The following is a 20,634-nucleotide window of genomic DNA, read 5'->3' on the forward strand; positions in this document are numbered from 1 at the left end:
GGTCCAAGCGGCTTAGTTGCCCCACAGCATGTGGGCTCACCCCAGATCAGGGATCAAACAGTGTCTGCTGTATTGGCAGGCAGATTCTTAACCACTGGACCACCAGGAAAGTTCCCCTCAACCCATCTTAATGGCTATTATTTCCTTTTCCCAGCTGAGGAAACGCTAGGCTCCGAGAGGTAAAATCGCTTGTATAATTAAAGTCACACAGCCAGTAGGTGGCCAGGTTCGGGTTTCAACCCAGAGCGATGCTCCCAATCGCTGTTATTTCATGCCTCTGAATAATACCATTGTCCAGAGCAGCAGCAACCGCCTTTTCTGCGTGCTAGGCTCTGTGGTAAGGACTGTCCCGACTCACTTATTCAACCAGTGCACGCTGAGCAGCTACTATGTGCCATGCGCCCTCATCTTGAAGATTTGGCGAAACTAGCCCAGGGAGTTTCTCCGAGTGAAGCGGACGCACCACACTTTCCTCGCCAAGCCTCCCCAGCTGGGTGTTCCACCTCGGTAAGGCATCCAGCTGGCGCTCAATTACCTCATGGCACTGTCGCCGCTTCTAGGGGCACAGACGACCACGGCCACACGTCCCGCTGCCCGAGTGCCACAGGCAGCGGCAGAGGCGAACCCATGAACTCGCGTGGTCGCCCGGGCGGCGGTTGGAAGCCCCGCCCCCGCGCGTGCGCGCTGCGCGCCGCGTCTGCCCGCTCGGCTCCGGCAGTACGGGCGCGGTTGAAGGCGTCCTCGCGGAGCGCGCGCGCCTGCGCCGTCGTCGGGCTCGCGCACGCGCACCTGCGCCGGCGCCGGCCTCACGCACGCGCACGACGGCGACGACGGCGGTGGCGGCGGTTCCTGCCGGGGGCTGCGAGGGCGGGCGGCCCCGAAGGAAGCGGCGGAGCTGAGGGGCTCAGCGGCTAGGCGCGCGTGACTCTCAACCCGGCTCGCTCCGCGGCGGGCGTTTTGAGCCGGTCCAGGGGCGCGGACGCGGCGGCGGCGGCGGCGACCCGAGGCCTGCGGCCTAGGCCTCAGCGCGGCGGCGGGCTCGAGTGCGGCGCGGAGCCGGCCTGAGGGCCCTACGCGGCGGCACAATGAGCGTGGAGGCGTACGGGCCCAGCTCGCAGACGCTCACCTTCCTGGACACCGAGGAGGCCGAGCTGCTCGGCGCCGACACCCAGGGCTCCGAGTTCGAGTTTACCGACTTCACCCTCCCCAGCCAGACGCAGACGCCCCCCGGCGGCCCCGGAGGTGGCGGCGCGGGGGCCCCGGTCGGAGCCGGCCCGGGCGCGGCGGCCGGACAGCTCGACGCGCAGGTGAGCGGCACATGGCGGCGCCGGAAGCCGGGGCCGGGCCTCGGCGGCGGGGGACCTGGTCGGGTTTCCCCTCCGGCCGCGCCGGGGCTGATCTGCTCGGCTCCTGCAGTCCCGCCTGGTCCAGAGTGACCCGGCCGGGTATCTCCCGCTCAGTACAGGTCCGGAGTAACCTGCCTCCAGTTTCTGCTCTCCAGCCCGACCCGGGTAAACCTACTTCAAGTTCTCTGGTCTCTCTCGAGTGATCTCAGAATCTAGTTCCAGACTGAGTGTTAGCTGATCGGTCCCAAGTCCCCTTCCGGGCCTGTCCGAAGTGACCGGCCCTAGGTCCGTCTCTAGCCTGGGCAGTGGTGACTTGTCCCCGAGTTCTCCTTCAGCTGGGTCAGTGCCCCGCTCAAGCCAGCTCCTGATCTGCGCCAATTTCCCGGTCAGTCCCATCCGACCGCTGCCCCACCCCCTTACCTGTGGTCGCAGTCTGGGCAGCCCTGCCCTCATTCATGCCCACCGTGCAGTAGGTTTATATTTCGCTGGGCCCACGGACGCTGGCGAGAGGAGGGCTGAGGCTCCTCCAGCAGAAACGGAATTTCTGCATTCAGTAGAGGACCCTAAGCTCGCAGACTTTTAAGATTGTTGAGGAGGCAGTTTGCGTTTTGTTTTTTCTTCTTGCATTGCCTGTTGCTGAAACCGACCTGTTACGTAACTCCGCAGCCCTGCCTTGGAAAAGTTGGTTTTGAGTTTGTTCCTCCAGTGGGTGAGTGGTAGTGGGTTTTATATATGTGGCTCTGCCACGTCAGGAACTTTTGTTCTTGATGATGTGAACTTTCAGCAAAGGCTGCTTGGTTATTTTAAATTTGGGTTTGTGTTATGAGAGTGTATCCGGCATACACTTCCTGGATCTGGGTCCCTGACCCGGGATGGGAGAGGGCGCTGGCTATGGTCTTGGGCTAGGCTCCCCAGGATTGTAGCCATCATCCTGTGGGTCTCAGATTCCATTCCTGTGCCTGGCACCTCCCTCATTTATTTTCCTGAATTCTCAGCCACAGAGGAGCTATAGGCTTCACCTTGTCGCAGGTGTCCCTTCGCATGAGGACCCACTGCCAGAGTGGGGGAGCCAATCCAGCCTCAGCCAGCGTGAGCTGAAACTGTCTCCTGGGGGCTTGGATTCTAGTTGATTGAGTCACTCCCGTGGGTAGACCACCCACTTGGACTTTCTTTTAGCCCCTAATAGAAGCAGAAAACATTTGACTCATTCTAACCCCAGATTCCTTAAAAATAGAAGCTTAATGGGTGGGGCATCAGGGAGAACAGGTGTGCACATATCTGTGTTTTTCCTGTTTTGTTGATATATCATGGGGGAAGGGAGAGTGTGCTTGGGAAATAAGTGAGCTGCTGTAAGCTCATGATAACACCTGTTATCAGAGTAGTTTCATGCTCTGTGGATGCTGTTTCCACAGCGGTAACATGGGAGCAACAGCTGTATTTTTGTTACTTTTAAACATAGCTGAAATCTGGACTCGTGTTTGAATGAATAGACCAGATAGTGCTGTCTGTAATTCGTGTCCAGTGTGTCCAGCAGACGGAGGCTAAAGATCTCTTGGCTGAGCAGTGTGCCATGATCTGTGGCAGTTCAGGGCTGTTTTGTGGAAGGTTATTGTTTTATTGCAAATCCTTTTTAAACTGTGGACTGTAAAACAGCAAACTTGGGTCAGCTCTGAGTTCTAGTTTTGTCCCTTGGGTTCTGTTTTTGATTAATTGTGGGGCGTGTCTTTCTCCTTCTGTGGAAGTAATTGATTTCTTTTTTTTTAAATAAATTTACTTATTTTTTAATTGAAGGATAATTGCTTTACAGTAATTGATTTCTTTTACTGCACCTGAACACCGAACTGTACTGAATAAGAGCATTGAAACACTCCACCAGAGGGAAACATGACAGCTGAGCTCACTTGTTATGACATTGAAGGGGTTTGTCCTTTTTCACTTTTAAGTAACTCTGGTGACCCACCCACTTGTAGCCTAACTTTGGATTTGTGTTTGGGGAAGGGGAGTGAAAAGTTGATTATCTCCTGTGTTGGTGGCATTGGCTGCCTACGACATTTGGGAGGTTTTCCCTTATTTGTCCTCAAGACTTGCTGTATAACCGAATGTACGGTGGGGCTTCTATTCTGGGTGCCTTTTGATTTTATCTTTTTGGATGAGTGGCTGTGAATTGTCAAGTGCCGGGCAACTACTTTTGTTCCATAGCTTAATTGGGATAGAATTCATATACAATACACCCAGCCATTCCGAGTGTGCCCCTCAGTGGCTTTGGTATAGGGTTGTGCAGCCTTGCCCACAGTCGATTTTAGGACATTTTCATCACCATGGAGAGAAACCCAGTGCCCCTCAGTCTACCAGTCCTCCCTTCTCTAACCCCAGGCAACCACTGATCTCTGTTTACCTACTTTGGACCTTTTGTGTAAATGGACTGTATGTGGTCAGACTGTGCCTGTGGTCATTTGCTCTTTCACTGAGTATGTTTTCAAGGTTCATCCACGTTGTAGCATGTGTCTGCTGCATTCCTTTTTATGACTGAATGATGTTCCACAGCATGGACAGACATTTTGTTTATCTACTTGTCTGTTGGTGGACCTTTGGCTTATCTACTATGGGAAATGCTGCTATGAACATCTGTGTACAAATTTCTGTGTGGGTGTAAGCCTTCAGTGGAAATTCTGGGTGGTCTGGTAACAGCTGCCTGTTACCTTTTCAGGGGCTACCAGACTGTTTTCTGATGTGTAGCTTTCTATATCACTGATAGCACCTTTAATATCAGTCTTGACTGCCAGCTTTGGTTTTGCCTGAAGGTTTAGGTAACGCATGTGTGTCTTGGGGCGGCAGGGAGAATGGCACGCTGAGGTGAACTGAGTTGGTTCAGATAACACTTGTTTTCTTATTTATGAAATGAACTGATATTTGTCACAGCCCTGTCAGATGTCCTTAAGATAAGGCAACAGTTTTCTTTTGAGTGTTCGACCCTTTTTGGGGCCTGTCTCCCAACGTCTCCAGGGGCAGGGAACGGTGAGTTCACAGGCCTTCTGGCCTGCTTAGCTGTAATAGTTCCCCTTGGTGCTGCTGTCGTGTTTCCTCCAAACATTGAGTTAGGATGATGGAAATGTTGAGCTGGGAACACTACCAAGCAAAAAGGAGTGAACCACGGATGCACCCAGCAGCGTGGATGCGTCTCAGAATGATTACATTGAGTGAAAGATGCACTTAAAAAAGAGTGTGTACTCTGTGATCCTTCTCATGAAACTCTAGAAAGTGCCAGGTAACCTACGAGATTGAAGGTAGGACAGCGGTTGCGGGGAGGGGAGGGGAGCAGGGAGGGGCTGACAAAGGCAGGACGCGGCTGGGGGTGATGGATTCATGGGTATCTACAGACATCAGTGTGTGTCGACTTTAAAAGCTGTAAAGAGCTGCTACCTTGTCTTCAAACGCTGGCTGCCTTCAGAAGTCCAGGAAGGTTGTCCTGACACATCCTTGACTATCTAGGTAAACAGATCGTCCTCTCATTCCTGGCCCTTAGCTTATGATGAGGAGTGAGTTCCTTACAGTCCCAGGGTTCCTGAAAATGGTGAGTTTAAAATTTGTGTGGACCTTTTTTGGTTGTGTGAAGACTCAGTTAGTACAACTGTGACATAGTACGCTTTGAGAAAATTGGAGATAAGATGCTGCGAACTTCACAGGCGCTCTGGCAAGTATTCTATAGCACTTGTCTTTTATTGGATTTCTGGGGTTTGAAAACGAAAAGAGAGGACTTATGTGGCTTAGTGCTGAATAGCTGAAATAGCTTCTAACTCTGTTTACCCAATTAATTTCTTTACCCAGATTTAGCATGATTGAGGGGGAAGTTTGAACACTAACACAGTGGCAGAATTCTCTATCAATGTAGGTCCCACAACCAAAAAGGAGATATCTTTCAAACAGCTTGACTGAGGTATGATCATACACCATGGAGTCCTCTTGTTTTTAAGTGTTTGATTCGTGGCTTTTGTTTTTTTTTTAGCTGTGCAGCCATCAGACAGCCACTCACTGTCTTCTCTTCTCCTTCATGCCGCCGTTCTTTCCTCTTCTGTTTTGCTCCTGCTGATCTTGGTGGTCTCTTGTTAAAGCCCTGAGGTAGGGAATCGGGTGAGCCCACACTTGGCCACTTCAGCCGGCCCGTCGGGGACGTGTGTGGCCTGTGTGGGTTCTGCACCGGGGTGCGGAGGCTTGGCCACCCGCTCAGTGACGAGCCCGCACGCCCCGTGGGTCTGTTCTTCGGTTCCCTCCACGCAGGCTCCCAGGCTCCCCTCCTTGGCCTGATTCTCGATGGCTGCCCCTCAGTACGTCCCTTTCCGCGTCCTGCTGTGCTCCAGGAGCGCTGTGGGTGGTGATTCCTGCTGGGGGGCAGAGTGAGTCCTTTGTCAACTGCAGCTGCTGTATCAGAAATGGCAGGTGCTGCCCAGTCTGCAGTTGGCCGTGGGGACAGTGAGGGTGCAGAGGAGGGGGTGGTCTGCCCGGCAAAGTGAAAGCCTTTACGAGTGGTGAAAGTGAAAGCCTCGAGTCCTTCAGGAAGGTGCGCCCACTTGGCAGGGAACGCAGGGCTTGGCATGGAGGGCTAGCGAGTGCAGGCAAGGGCCAGTGTCTACACCGAGGGGCCCAGCTCGATCTGGGAGCCTTGTGTTGCTGCTGAGGGGTGCTGTGAGCTCACTTGAGAGCGGGGCCCTTAGATGGTGGGGAGGTCTGGCAGAGTGTGGAGAGCGGGCCCTTAGACGGCGGGAGGTCTGGCAGAGTGTGGCTGGAGCTAGAAGGGGGATTCAGGTAGAGAGTGCTGGGGTCAGGTGTGTAGCCTTCTGTGTGTGTGACAGAGAATGCTCATGTACCAGGTGGCCCTTCCTCCTCTTGGGGTCCCACGGCTGGCATCAGATCCTCTTGTGCCTTTTTAAACGTGTGCTGGTCCAGTAGCAGCTTGCGAGCTGGACAGCCAAACCCGGCTTCTCGGGACCCCTGTGGGCTGGGCTGGGATGGCCTCTAGACCTCCAGTTGGCTTAGGCAGCCTGTGGAGCTTTGGGGACCTTTGTCACGACTGAGGATGGCACCTTCCCGTCCACTCCAGCTCCTCTCGTAGCTCACCGGCTGGGGGTGACATGAGCCTGGCGCGCCACTCCTTGTCCCCGGGTGGAAGGCGTTTGGCTGTGCTTGTCTTCCATCACTCCGCTCAAGTGCATGGCTCTGCAGAGCTGACAGTTTCCAGGCAGCACTTTGTCCACCTGTATTATATAAAAATGTATGTTATGGATTCTCCCGTGTATAAGTAAAGAAAGCAAACCCTGCCCTTCTTTCTTCTTGGTTTGCTGATTGTAAAGATTTTCCTTTTTCTTTTCCTTCTCTGACGTGTTTTAAAGCAAATCCAACTTATTTCGCTCTTCTGAGGTTGAGCCATATGAGTTAGTGATAGTCGGCCGTTTAGACCTACAATATTTAGAATGCATTCCTAAAAACAGAGAAAGGGCATCTTCGTAGCCTCACTGCTGTTATCAGATGAATAGCACCAATGGTAGTCTTTCCGGGATCGTCTAATACATGGGACTTCCTTTCTCCACAGTCACGTTGTTTACCTGGCCCAGACCCCTGCGAGGTCTGGCATTAACGTGACTGCCTGTCGTGTCTCCAGCCCTGCTCTCCCGGGCAGCTTCTCTCTCCCCTTTTCATGCCCCGAGCCAGGATCCTGTCCAGGTCACTGTCCTGTGAGGGGTCCTGCCTCCTGGACCGAACCTCTCCTCACAGTCTGGCTTCTCCCTGCAGGTGTGGGTGGATCCCGTTTCAGTCTGTGAGCTCCTCTGAAAAGTGGCTGACCCCAGAACTGAGTAGTCAGGGTCGAGGTAAGCCTCAGCCACCCCAGACAGGTTGAGGGTACTCATGAGCTTTGGAATGAACTGCAGGGGTGGGCTCAGCTCTTGATGAGAACAAGAAAAGGGGAGGCAGGTGGCGCCCCTTTAACTCAAAGCTTAGGGGCTGCTCTGCTGGGTGGGGCCATGAGCAGTCCCCTTCATTGCAGGTCAAAAATGGTCAAATCGCAATAGTTTCTTGTGATTAAAACAGATTAAAGAAGGCTAAGAGATTATATCACAATGTTTAATCGTTAACTGGATCTTGAATTTAGAAAACTATAGAAGATGTGATTAGGGCACTGGGGACGTGTGTGTATGTGTGTTGGATAGCAGTGTTATATTAGCATTATTCCTGAGTGTGATGCTCATATTGTGGCTATGTGGAGAAAGCTCTTGTCCTGGGGCCTGTGACTCTGAAGTGGATCAGGAAAGTAAAAGTATTTGTGTGTGTGCGTGCTTGTGCAGAGCAAGCCTGGTAAAATGTGAGTGGCTGGTAGATCCAAATGGGGGATGAGTGGGTCATTCATTCTCTGTAGTTTTGAAACTTTTTCGAAAGTTGAGGGAGAGGGATCTTCTGTTAGGCTGTTCCTGAGGGCTCAGAGACCCAGTAGCTCCTCTCTGCCTCAGGCCACCTCAGGAAAGGCAGTTTCCCATTCATTCTTTTTTAGTTAGACTGTGGAAGAAAAGAGTAAATGATGAATCATTTTTCATCACAACGTTTATATTTTGGATGAGAAGATGTATTCATTGAGCCTGCCTGTGAGAGCATACTGGGGTGTGGGCTTAGTTCTAGGTGCTGGGGTCATAGCAAGAAGCAGAACAGGCAGAGCTGGCCCCACTGGCACCCCTCAGATGGGGTCAGGGGTGACCTCCCTTGGAGGTGTGCTGTGGATGGAGACTGAAGGACCAGGAGCTGTCTGTGCCGAAGCCAAGGGGGTAGTGAGTGCCAAGGCCTGGGGAGCGGGCCCATTCAGGGACCAAGAGGAAGGCCCATTTTATGGTGAGTGGTTGACGCTTACAGGGTTTGGGTAATGTGTGGTCTAAAAGTTCTTACCAATACATTTAGTGGTAATTTTTAATTAATGTGCGTTTCCTCCGTGAGAATGAAGTGACTTTTCTTCCTGCTTCTCTGATGTGCACAGAATTCTGCAGTGGGTCATAAGAAACTCTCTCGGCAGAAAATCCGTGCAAGGCCTTGTTCATAGTGTCCAGAGCAGACGTGGGGAGGAAACTGTTTCTTTGGCTTTCTAGACCCAGTGACCTGGTGCCTGGGGGTGTGCTCAGAGAGCCCAGGGGAAGGCTTGGGGAGGCCTTTCCCCTCTTGAGCCCAGCAGGACCCAGGGCTCCTGGCTGTAGTTGAGGGGTTGATAACTTCAGTCAGTCCTGTGCCAGACAAGGACCTTCGCCTCCCTTCTGTTATGTTGCCTGGCTTGGGCTGTGTGCCTTCTCTGTGCCAGGCACTCTTTAGTGCTTTAATTCAGTTAATTATAGTTTCTAAGGTCAAATGTATTTTTGAAGTTAATGTTTATCTTAAAACTTTCCAGAAAGTAGAGGGAGAAACTAACAACCCAGCTATGGAAGTCTGTGTTGTGGTCAGGTCACAGCAGGGCAGGAGTCGGGCCGGGCAGGGGTTGGACATGCACGTGTACGTGTGCAAAAGTCCTTGTAAGAAGGGTCACACCCACACTCCCAGCCACACAGCTGAGAGCCTGCTGGGGAGTCTGGACTCCTCTCTGGTCTCCTTGCCTTAGAGGCTGAGGGAGAGTCCATCTGACTTTGTCTTGTCTGTATTGCATTGTCTCTCAGGAGAGTTCCTAGAGCAGACTGAGAGTTCCTGCTCCTTGTGAAGCCGGAAGGGTTCATCACAGTGATGCAGGGAAAGGATCGCCGCTTCCAAGAGCCTCACACATTGCCGATGCTGGTTCCCTCCTCCCTCTGAGGGGAGAAGTGTGGGGTCTGAGGCCTGATGAGGCAGGATGGGTAGAATGAGGGCCCCTGGTGGCACGCAGGATTCTGTATCACTCTACATACTAATTTTGGCATTTCAGGAAAGTAAAGATCCACATCACTGATGTTTCCTTGAACAAAAATGTTTATGCAGCCTGATGACACGTTTTAGGAGCTGCTCCTCTAGGAGTTGGTGAGATTTTCAGTTTTCTTTCCTTTAACCATTTTTAAAATTGAAGTATAGTTGAAGTCCTGTGTTAGTTTCAGGTGTACAGCAAAGTGATTCAGTTACACACATACATATGCGTGCTCTTTTTCAGACTCTGTTCTGTTCTGGGTCATTACAAGACACTGACTGGAGCTCCTGATGTTATAGGCCTCTCTTGTTTACCTGTTTCATACACAGCCGTGTGTATGTGCCAGTCTCAGAACCCTAGTTAACACCTTCCCGCTCAGCCCCCTTGGAAACCGCAAGTTTGTTTTCTGTGTCTGTGAGTCTTTCTGTTTTGTAAATAAGTTCATTTGTTTCATTATTTATTTGCTTGTTTTTAATATTCCAACATATAAGTGATACCATATGATACTTGTTTTTCTCTGTCTGACTTCACTCGGTACGATGCTCTCCCGTCCATCCACGTTGCTGCAGGAGGCACTGTTTGGTCCTTCTTAATGGCCGAGTGGTGCTCCGTCGTGTGTACGCGCCGCAGCTCACCCACTCGTCTGTCGGTGGACGTTCAGGCTGCTCCCGTGTCGTGGCTGTTGTGAGTAGTGCTGCTCTGAGCATCAGGGGGCACGCATCTTTTCAAGTTAGAGCTTCCTCGGGATGTGTGCCCAGCAGTGGGGTTGCTGGGTCATGTGATAACACTGTTTTCAGTGTTTTGAAGACCCTCCATTGTGGCTGTACCAGTTCACATTCCTACCAACAGTGCAGGAAGGTTCCTTTTTCTCCACACCTTCCCAGCGTTTATTATTTGTAGCCTTTTTAGTCGTGGCTGTTCTGACTGATATGAGGTGATACCTCATTTGGTTTGCATTTCTCTAATAATTAGTGACATTGAGCATCTTGTCATGCACCTATTAGCCATCTGTATGTCTTTGGTGAAATATTGGCAAACATTTTCTTGAAGGGCTAGGTACTAAATGTTCTAGACTTTGTGGGACAAGAAGCAAATACCTACTATTAGGTACTTAACTCAACCATTTAAAAATGTAAGTACTTTTCTGAGCTTGAGATTGTGGCCCACATCCTTCTGTCTCCTGTAGCATGATATATGTGGCTGTTCCACTGCCATTAAGTGAAATCCAGGTACCGTAATCTGGCCACACACTGAGGAAACCAGCATGTGTGTGCTGCGGCGGTCATCCTGAGGGACGCATTGGTCTCTGTCAGCAGCCTCACCCCAGTGCCGCCACTGTGCGTGGCAGGGGGAGTGCTGCCGGGAGGAGAGGTGGCTTTGGACAAACAAAGCACCACAAGGAATTCAGCAACCTGGTGAAAAAACGGGCAAAGCACTTGAATAGACTTTTCCTCACAGAAGATATGCAAATGGCCAACAAGCCTAGCGAAAGATCCTTAGCATCGTTACAATCCACGAAAGGCAAATCGAAACCACGGTGAGTTACTGCCTCACACCCAGTAGGGTGGCCACTGTCGAGAACAAACAGAAACCACAAGTGTTGGCAGCAATGTGGAAAAATTAGGACCCTTGTGCACTTCTGGTGGGTGGAAAAGTGAAATGGTGTAGCTGCTGTGGAAAACAGTAGTAACTTCCTCAGAAAGTTAAACAGAGAATAGCTGTATGATCCAGCAACTCCATTTCTGGGTATATTCCCCAAAGAATTGAAATCAGGGACTCGAAGAAAGACTTGGACTTCATAGTAAATCATTCACAACAGCCAAAAGGTGAGAGCAACCCAACCTGCCCACTTTCAGATGAATGGATAAGCAAAATGTTGCGTCCGTACAATGGAATATTATTCAGCCTTTAAAAGTAAGGAAATTCAGACACAGTTATGACATAGATGAGCCTTTAACCCCTTGTGCTGAGTGAAATAAGGCAGTCACAGAAGGGCATGACTCCACTGACCTGAAGTCCCTGTGGCAGTAGGAAAATCCACGGAAACAAGGTGGAATGGAGGTCGCCAGGGCCTGAGGGCGGGAAGACGGGCAGAGCTTCAGTCTGAGAAGATGAGGAAGGTCTGGAGGTGGGTGGTGGCAGTGTTTGAACAGCCATGTGGATATGCTTAATGCCACAGAACCACTTAAATTTTTTTAAAAGGAGATCAGGGATTCACAGAGAGGTGCTTGTGATGATGTTAATAATATTATTTTCGTGACACTAAAACCCAAAAGTTGATACTGATTTTTTGTTTAAAAAAATTTCCCCCAAACAAAGCATACAGTAACCTGGACGTTCTGAAAATGAAAGTATATTAAAGTGGTGGCAGTATATTAAACTGAAATGGGGTTCTGATCTGGGTGAGACCATTACGGAGACAGGGATTCCTGTAGCGGGTTCTTGGCTTTCTTGACAACCCGAATGCGTCTTTGAAATTTCTTGGGTGCCCTTCTCAGGAGACGTGTTGTTCTGCTCAGATGGGTGACTGGAGCAGTGGACAGGGGCTGGCCTGGCTGACCCTCCGCGGTGTGGATGTGGGTTATGGTTTCAGTCTGCCAGCTGTGTGTGGCAGGGGTTCTGCCAGGGCACCAGGCCAGTGTCTGACCCATCTCTCAGCTCAGAGAAACCCGGGGCTCCTGTCCCTCCCTGTCCTTCGTCACAGGCTGCTCCCTCTGTTTGACCCAGCTTCGTGTGGGCTGTGGCCCCTGGGGGTGACGGGGGCTGTTGGCTGCCGTCTGAGGGGGCAGTTCCTGGAGGGCAGCTAATAGGAGCGTCTCTTCCCCTCGGATGAGCTCTGTGTGCCGACGAATGGATGTGTGAGCTCAGCAGAAGTGCCTGTGAAGTTCACCGCTTGGTCACTTAAAGTTGCCTGTTCGTATGTTTTTGCTGTTACAACATGCAAAAGGTAGTATATTTAGTACGATTGTATCCTGAAACTAGGAGACTGTCTTAACATTCAGCTTCTAATTCCTGCTTAAGGGCTGCCTTCCAGAGAGGGGAACTGACAGCGAAGAAAATTTGTGGACTAGCAAGAGAACCACATTCCTACGCCTGCAGGAGTCTCAGCCTTTGCTTCTGGTGCTTAGGCAGAGGATTGGGGGGTCGGCCCCTTCACCGTGGTGGGGTTCCAGGCCCTCTGGTCTGGCGTTGCGCATCTGTCCTCGGGGGGACCATGCCTGGTTTGTGAGCTGTCCTCTTGCTCCTTGTGGCCCTCCGCATCCTGGTGGGTGTGGCTTTGTGGTTAGATGGGGTTTGGCTGGGGTATGCACGTGGCAGGGCGGGTGGCCTCTGCTGCGCGTGCCCTGTTTCTGGCCAGGCAGATTTGATAGGGAGGAGAGTATGAAAAGTCACATCGGAAGAAGCTGGACTGCCTCACAGTGGAGAGCAGGCCAGTGCTTCACGGGAAGGTTGCCATGACTGCTCACGTGGAGAGACGCCAGGTGCCTGGGCTGAGGCCCAGAAGCTGCCGCCTTTCATGGTGATGCTGCCCTTCTGCCATAGGTTGGTGGCCCTGAGGGCATCCTGCAGAACGGGGCCGTGGACGACAGCGTGGCCAAGACCAGCCAGTTGTTGGCCGAGTTGAACTTTGAAGAAGATGAAGAAGATACCTATTACACAAAGGATCTCCCTGTACACGCCTGCAGGTGAGCGCTTCAGCATGGGGGGGACTCGCCTTCCACATGCAAGGTCTGACTTCACAGAGGCCCGTCTAAGACACACGGACTGTGACACTTGGAAACACTGTGCTTGGAAATAAGGTTGCTCCAGCCCTTGTACACACATAAATCCCTCATCCTGGGCAGGAGAGTGGGATCAGCACCCTCTGTCATCCCTGATTCTCCCAGCTGGAGGGAGAAAGAGTCCCCTTCTCTGCCTTCTTCAGGCCTTAAGGTTGTTCCCCGGAACCTGCCCCCTCACTCATCCGAAAGAACTCAGCACATGGGGTGAGCATCTGGGTCCAGAGGGTAAGAGCATCCGAGATTTCGCTCACAGCAAGGTTCCTGTAGGCTTCTTTAAAATAGCTGCTTTGGGGACTTCCATGGCAGTGCATGCTGCCAGGGCAGGGGGCGTGGGTTCCATCCCTGGTCGGGGAACTAAGATCCCACAGGCTCTTGGGCAGCAAAAAATAATAATAAAAGACCTGCGTGTTGACCAAATTTGGATTTCTGATCTAGAGGAGGACCCATCCCTTGTGTTTGGACTTACTCTTGCTTTTTTGTTATACGCACACAAGGAAATTGAGACCAGTAGAGGTGAAATGATCTTGCCTGGGGCACTCCGCCAGTTAGGGCACTGGGCCTCTCGGCCCTGCCCACCCTCAGGCGCGCGGCCCTCCACGATCAGCACCCATGGCGGCACAGAGGGCTGCTCCTTCCCTGCCTGATGGGCAGGCTGTCTGACTTTGTTGGTTCTGTGCTCCCTCTCATTCACAGTACATTTTTACATCTGTACTAGTGTTCCTGTTCTCAACAGGCCTGTGAAGTGGTTAAAGTCTGCACACCCCCTCGCACTCCTGCCGTCCGCGTGGAGTGGAGGAGGAGGGAGAGCTGTCCTGGCATGAGGTGCCGCGGGGAAGGTTCTTGGCCAGAGCACGTTCTGGTTTGAGATGAAGTCTTGGCTTCATGCACATACAGAACTTTACTCTGTGCGGAGCCAGAGCCAGTGCTTTTGTTTTTGGTGTGTTGATTTTCAGAAAAGGGAGTCCGGGGGCTCTCCTGAGGTGCTCCATGCGGGACCCTCCACTGCTGGGCTGAGCTGAGTGTTCACGGGAGCATGGCGCCCTCTGCCGGAGCATGTGAGGCTCTGAATGCAGCGTGGCCTCAGCTTACCTTCTGTGCGCCCAGAGCCAGGATGTTGACTTCCCTGCTCACAAGTCACCGTTCCTGAAACTTGAGAGTGAGGGAAATGGCTCCGTCACCTTGGGGGTGCTAGGCCTACGTTGCTGGGCTCACCTGGCACCTTGCACCGCTCTTGTGCCCCACACCCCCGACCCTGCCTGCGAGGGTCTGTGCTGCCATCTGAGGAGTCTCCACAGCACCCCGACCCCTTCCCTGTGTTCACAGGGTCAGGAAGCCTCTGCAGTTAATTGATTGGATTTTGTTAGTGGGATCGTTGGGTTTGAGTATGTGTTTAATGAAAAACTTAAAAATGTTGTAAGAGGAAAGAATTTTACATCCTGCCAAATTAAAACCAGAGAGCAATCTTCCAACTTTAACTGTTGATGTTTTGACTTTTTTAGTTACTGTGGAATACATGATCCTGCTTGCGTGGTTTACTGTAACACCAGCAAGAAGTGGTTCTGTAATGGACGTGGAAATACTTCTGGCAGGTAGATAATCAAACCGCGCATGTGTCTTTAATCAGTGCTGTGCTCAGATTTGTGTGTAAATTATGGAAATGTTGAGGCGAAGCACAATATAAAATCACGCTAACAAACCTGGTTTTTCCCCCTCCTCTGTGACTGGTTTAACTTGAAACAGATGGTGGTGTGTGAATGCCTTAATGTATTTACCCTTGATTTATTCTCTGCGGTTCTTTTTATTATGCAAGGAGGGTTGGTTTAATTCTCATTCCCAGTTTTTATTTATATTTTTCTGCAAGATGAGCTCCTGGCATGCCCGTTCATCTTCATTACTGGATGCCTGGGGAGGATGTTCCCAAGACAGTCATGGGCATCCATGGGAGCTGCTTCCTGAGAAGGCTCCCTCTGGCCTTAGCTCATTGGAGCAGTCCTGAGGCTAATATGGGCCAGATCCTGAATCATCAGATTAAATTAAGTTCACTTGATCGTCGACTCTGGGCTTCCCTTCCTGCTGTTGATCAGCAGCAGCTGTGACTAGGTCCCTTTTTTGGGTTTGGGTGAGACCAGCATGATGTGGGTACTCAGATTCCAGGGGAGAGTCCGTTTATCTAAGCTCGAGTGGTGAGATTCCTCAGCCCCCACCACTGGCACGGGTCTGGTCCTGTTGGCTTCTCTCAGGCTGCCGTGAGGTGAGGACTCAGGCCATTGCCACAGAGAAGCAGAGCAGAGTCTCCGTGGGACAGAAGCAGCATCTTCCTCTGAGATTCCCGTTTTTAGAAGTAAAGTGACGAAATTCTGTAGGCGGCTTTATTCTGCAGAGCCCCTACCCTTCCTATGTCCTCGGCAGCTGGACCCGGGCTCACGATCTCGTGTAGGACGCAGAGTGGTCAGATCTCATGTCACCGTGGAGTTAGTAATGCAAATTACGGGCTTCTGAGTGAGGCGAGAAAGGGAGCTGAGGATTTTTTAGGGATATGAAAGGAGAAGCATCTTTAGGGTGCCCGGAAGAGACTGGCACCCCACTTTCCACATGTTCTGGGTAATGAAAGTGTTACTGCGTTTGCGTTAGTTCCCCTCCTGCAGGAAGAGCGATTAAATAAAACTTGCCTTAGTTGGCAGCCCCATTTTCAGGTCAGCAGAGCCAGGGTCAGGGAAGTGAGCAGAGAACCTCTAAGAGAAAACAGACTTCATCGGCCAGCACTGTGTGTTCTGTGCAAGGTCAAGTTGTGAAGGTGATGGGGCAGCCACCCGCCTTCAGGAAGCTTCCAATGTGATGGAGCGTGGTGGGCCTAGAAAAGACAAGAGGAAATCGCTGATTCCCGTAGAATACCCAGGGGGGGCTGCTCCAGGAGGGGAGGAGGGGCTTTGGAGGTACAGAGAGCAGTGATGATTAGCTGGGTAATCTGACAGTCTTTGTGTGGCCAGAGAGGATTAGGATGTTGGCCTCTGAGCCAAAGCTTGCACAGGAGGGGTTTCCCAAGGGGACGCGAGGGGAGCAGCAGTGAAGGCTGGAGGCCCAGCAGGCGCGCTCAGCATGTGACACACCCACAGCAAGGCTGGGGGTCGCTGGGGAGGCTGGGAGAGCCTGAGGCAGGGGCAGGCACTGCCTGGGGCCCTGAGTGAGGCTCGCGTCGGGGAGGGCGAGTCCAGCGGCTAAACCAGGGACTCAGGCCCCGGTTTAGGTGAGCCGTGTCCCGGAAATGAGAAAGACGTCAAGAGTGGCCACGCGCAGCAAGGAAAGAGCTGAGACAGCGGGGCTTCCAGACAGTTCAGAGCTGGCCCTGTGCTTCCGGAGAGTAGCCTTGACCTCCCCCTACTCCTTATTTTTTTGCTGTCTTCAGGTTTCTAGTACATTTGGTTATCAGGTTTCCTGGCCTGCAGCAAATGAGAAGGGGTGTTGCTCCTGGAAGCAGGCGCGGGGGCCAGGAGAAGTGACTTTGAAAGAAGCAGCAGAGAAACTACGTTGAGTGAATAGGAGCAGTGAAGGGGCGAGCCTTCCTCTCCAAGACAGCAGCCTTGGCACCCGCGTTAGATTCAGTCAGGCCCAATAAGCTGGATTTAAGAAAGCAGGAGTGGGGGAAGAGGGAACTGTGTGAAGCATGTTAGGAAAGTTTTCCTTAGAAATGGTTCAAGTTGGATCGATTTTGCGCTCAGTGGGGAGCCAGTTCGGGGGCAGGCCCGGTCCCTCTGGATGCCAGATGGATGAGGTGTGACCGCTCCTGCTAATGGACCGTGAACGGTACCGGAACTTTTAACGGAGCTCGAAAATTGGAAGTGGTGAAAAGCCAAACTTTGGGTGTTAACTATTGATCATTTCCTGGTTTCAGCCACATTGTAAATCACCTTGTGAGGGCAAAATGCAAAGAGGTGACCCTGCACAAGGATGGGCCCCTAGGGGAGACGGTTCTGGAGTGTTACAACTGCGGCTGCCGCAACGTCTTCCTCCTCGGCTTCATCCCTGCCAAGGCTGACTCGGTTGTGGTGCTGCTGTGCAGGTGAGGGCAGGGCCCCACTTTCCTCATTGAGGGGGGTGCCTTTCAGGCGAAGACTCAGTCTCTCCACAGCTCCAACTCTCTGGAGCTTTAAAATAGCTTTAAATGGTTTCTGCCAACTGGCAAGGTCTGAGGAGGTTTGGAGGGTTGGGGCTTGTTACAGAGCTAGGAATGTCATGACCCTTTTGGGGTGTCTTCTGGTTAAATCGTAAAGTTCTGTAACAGCAAAGTCTGTTCTGAGTTTTAAGAGTTCAGAGCTCAAGTGCATGGGGAGATGCGTTTATTGCTAACAATTTAAAGGCACTGTGATCATACAGTAAAATGTAGGGAGTACCACTCTGAGGTGCGAGGTAATGAGCCTGGGACGGGGAGCAGAGGTCATCCTCACCTGGGCTCTCCCCGCCCTCGGGGTTTCTGCAGGCAGCCCTGTGCCAGTCAGAGCAGCCTCAAGGACATCAACTGGGACAGCTCCCAGTGGCAGCCCCTGATCCAGGACCGGTGCTTCCTGTCCTGGCTGGTCAAGATCCCTTCTGAGCAGGAGCAGCTGCGGGCGCGGCAGATCACTGCCCAGCAGATCAACAAGCTGGAGGAGCTCTGGAAGGTGAGGGCCTGCCGGCAAAGCCCGTCCGGCTCCGTGGCAGGTGGTGGTGGGGGAGGGGGCTGGGACCAGGACTGGGGTCCTCAGAAACAGGAAGGAGGGTGCCAGCGATGCCTCCCGCCAGGCCTCTGGGAAAGGAAAGCTCTGGCCAGTGGAATTTTTCTCTTCTTGTTGAGGGCAGGGGTGGCTGGTGGGAAGGAGGAGGATGGGAGCTGGCTGTCAGTGACTGCGGCTGGACATGCCAGGAGGAGCCGGGCCTGAGCAGCCAGCCAGGACTGCGGTATACTGTGTGGAACGTGGTTGGGCTTGAGACGTGTGACATGTTGGAGCCAGGGCGACGCCAGGCTGGGGGCTTGCAAGATTCCTGCCCTGCCCATAGGCCATTCCTCCAAGGAAGCCCTCCTCTGGTTCTGGCTGCTCGCACACACACAGACACACACACACACACAGACACAGGTACACATTTTATTTTTGGTGCGGGATGTGGGGTCTTGGTTCCCTGACCAGGGATTGAACCTGCAGCCCCTGTAATGGAAGCTCAGCATCTTAACTAGTGAGCGGCCGAGAATTCCTAATTGCTGCTTTAATTAATTAGGCTAGAAGTGTTAATTAGGCACCCGTATAATTTTAAAAATGTGAATTTATCTTCTCTTCAGCTGCAGGGCAAAGTATGTTTGAAGCATTGGCTAGCAAGGAACCTTCCCACCTCGATTTTCAGGCTGCTGTGGTTATCTCACCGTCCTTGTTTATATCTAAACAGCCCACTTACTGCTGAGAGCGTGCTTCTCCTTTTGCAGCATAGTGGGTTCAGGGGGAAATGGGGAGGCGGGCCTTCCTTTCTGTTTACACACTCAGGGAATCCAGTGCTCTTCCTGGCAACTGGGAAGAGTAACCTCTCCCGTGTCAGGGGCGAGGTGTTGGTGGAGGAACGTGGCCACCGGGTGGGATGTGTGTCAGGCTGTGATCCTGGGGCCTCCCCCTCTGTGTGCCGCGTGGGCTTCCTGATGAGAGGGCTGGGCCACTGGGAGCCCTGCTCGTCCTGAGCAGTGATGGCGGGTGTGCACTTGCGTACAGTGCGTTTTAAGTGGAGGTGAGAATGGGGAAGAGCGTGGTGCCGGCTCTTGTCTCTAGGAGAACCCTTCTGCCACCTTGGAGGACCTGGAGAAGCCCGGAGTGGATGAGGAGCCGCAGCACGTCCTCTTGCGCTACGAGGACGCCTACCAGTACCAGAACATATTCGGGCCTCTGGTCAAGCTGGAGGCTGACTACGACAAGAAGCTGAAAGAGTCGCAGGTGATGTGGTGTGTGCACGAGGGCTTGTTCGTTTTAACAAAGCCTCTCTCCTCAGGTCTGCAGAGGGTGGGTTTCTCTGCAGACTCAGATGCTGACTTGGGCCACGGTGCAGCCCCTGAGAGACGGAGCCGTGGATTAAGGACAGGCCTGTGGGCAGGTGCCCCGCCACTCATGGCCAAACATCCATATATAGGTGCTGTCTGATTTAAAATCCAACAAACATTCCTTCCAGTTGGGTTTGTAGCCTTTGCTGCAGCGGGGAGAGGCAGACCCCAGGAGCCCGCGGTACCCTGAGGACCCTCCTGTGCCCGTTCCTCGGAAACTGCACGGGAATCGGAAGCCCCGAGGCTCACGGGCCATGTCCTCAGCTGTCAGCTTCCTTCTCTGCCTCCGCCGCCCACAGAGCCGCTGTCTCCAAGAACAGACGTCGTGTGGGGGGTCTTCCGGTCGTCCTCTGCAGGTTCAGGGTCCTCACACCTTCTCTCCCGGATGTGCGCTTGTTGGTGTTTCAGGCTGTCGGGTGCTGCTTGCCGTGGGGCGCCTGCCTATGGAAAACAGACACGAGGAGCCCAGGCCCGTGTCTGTGTTGCAGGCTAACAGGGCTCTTATTTTTTATGTGCTCAGACTCAAGATAACATCACGGTCAGGTGGGACCTGGGCCTTAACAAGAAGAGAATCGCCTACTTCACTTTGCCCAAGACTGACTCTGGTAATGAGGATTTAGTCATAATTTGGTTAAGAGGTGATTTTAAGTTTTAAAATATTTGTGACTCTAAGTAGCATAAAATTCCTAGTTTCACCCTTGTAAAGTGTCCCTGAATTTGAACTGTTGGTGGTGGTGTCTGTGACGCGTGTGAAAACGCCGGTTTTCCTGTTGTCTTCTCTCTGTAAGACATGCGGCTCATGCAAGGGGATGAGATATGCCTGCGGTACAAAGGGGACCTGGCGCCCCTCTGGAAAGGGATCGGCCACGTCATCAAGGTCCCTGATAGTATCCTTTGTGTTAAGAAGGGCCGGCACAGGCACCCTCTGCCCCAGTCTCCGACGGGCTTGTCCCCTGAGTACAGGAGACCTGTGTGGGTCACCGTGGAGAGCAGTCTTGGGGCCTCGGATGCAGGGAAGGCTGTGTGCAGCCCCGTTGACTCTGGTTTGTCTCCAGCCGTCAGGCTCTTCAGTTGTCCTAGCTGATACAGAGCTGCTTAGGTAGAAACCAGGGTGCTCTGAACTGTGTGCCCGAGGGCTCTGTGGAACCTGGGCCCTGGGCTTGGCTGTTCCATGCTGGGTGCCACCCTAGGCTCGTGGGGAAGACGCCCCTGGCTGCAGTGGCCGGAACCTGCCATTGAGAACACGGGTCCCTCGCTGTGTTTCCTGTGTCTGGTGCGGAGGAGGGGCTGTCTCCTCCGTGAGTGAGGGCTCCTCCTAAGGCTTTGACAAGGGTGAGACTTAACTCGGCGGTGTAGATTATGGTGATGAGATTGCCATTGAGCTTCGGAGCAGTGTGGGTGCCCCTGTGGAGGTGACTCATAACTTCCAGGTGGATTTCGTGTGGAAGTCAACCTCATTTGACAGGTATGTCCGCCCCCTTCCCCGCCCCCGCTTGCCTGCATCTGCTTGGCAGGCCCTGGCCCTCAGCGTGCCTGCAGCCTCCCCACTGCTCCGTGTTGTGG

The 20,634-nt window shown here is 52.7% G+C and overlaps 1 protein-coding gene across 2 annotated transcripts in view; it reads left to right on the forward strand.

Moving 5' to 3' along the window:
• Positions 817-20,634, forward strand: part of UPF1 (UPF1, RNA helicase and ATPase) — a 33,325-nt gene continuing 13,507 nt past the window's right edge. The window contains exons 1-9 of one of the 2 annotated variants that reach the window (XM_018051458.1): positions 817-1,307; positions 12,784-12,926; positions 14,522-14,611; positions 16,912-17,079; positions 17,497-17,677; positions 18,806-18,967; positions 19,592-19,709; positions 19,860-19,958; positions 20,428-20,536. In XM_018051458.1, the coding sequence (XP_017906947.1) occupies positions 1,086-1,307; positions 12,784-12,926; positions 14,522-14,611; positions 16,912-17,079; positions 17,497-17,677; positions 18,806-18,967; positions 19,592-19,709; positions 19,860-19,958; positions 20,428-20,536 (1,292 nt within the window). In that variant the 5' untranslated portion in view covers positions 817-1,085. The remainder of the gene's footprint in view (positions 1,308-12,783; positions 12,927-14,521; positions 14,612-16,911; positions 17,080-17,496; positions 17,678-18,805; positions 18,968-19,591; positions 19,710-19,859; positions 19,959-20,427; positions 20,537-20,634) is intronic. The other variant, XM_018051459.1, reaches the window with a different exon arrangement.

The sequence above is a fragment of the Capra hircus genome, chromosome 7 (genome assembly GCF_001704415.2).
Source record: "Capra hircus breed San Clemente chromosome 7, ASM170441v1, whole genome shotgun sequence".
Classification (NCBI taxonomy): domain Eukaryota; kingdom Metazoa; phylum Chordata; class Mammalia; order Artiodactyla; family Bovidae; genus Capra; species Capra hircus.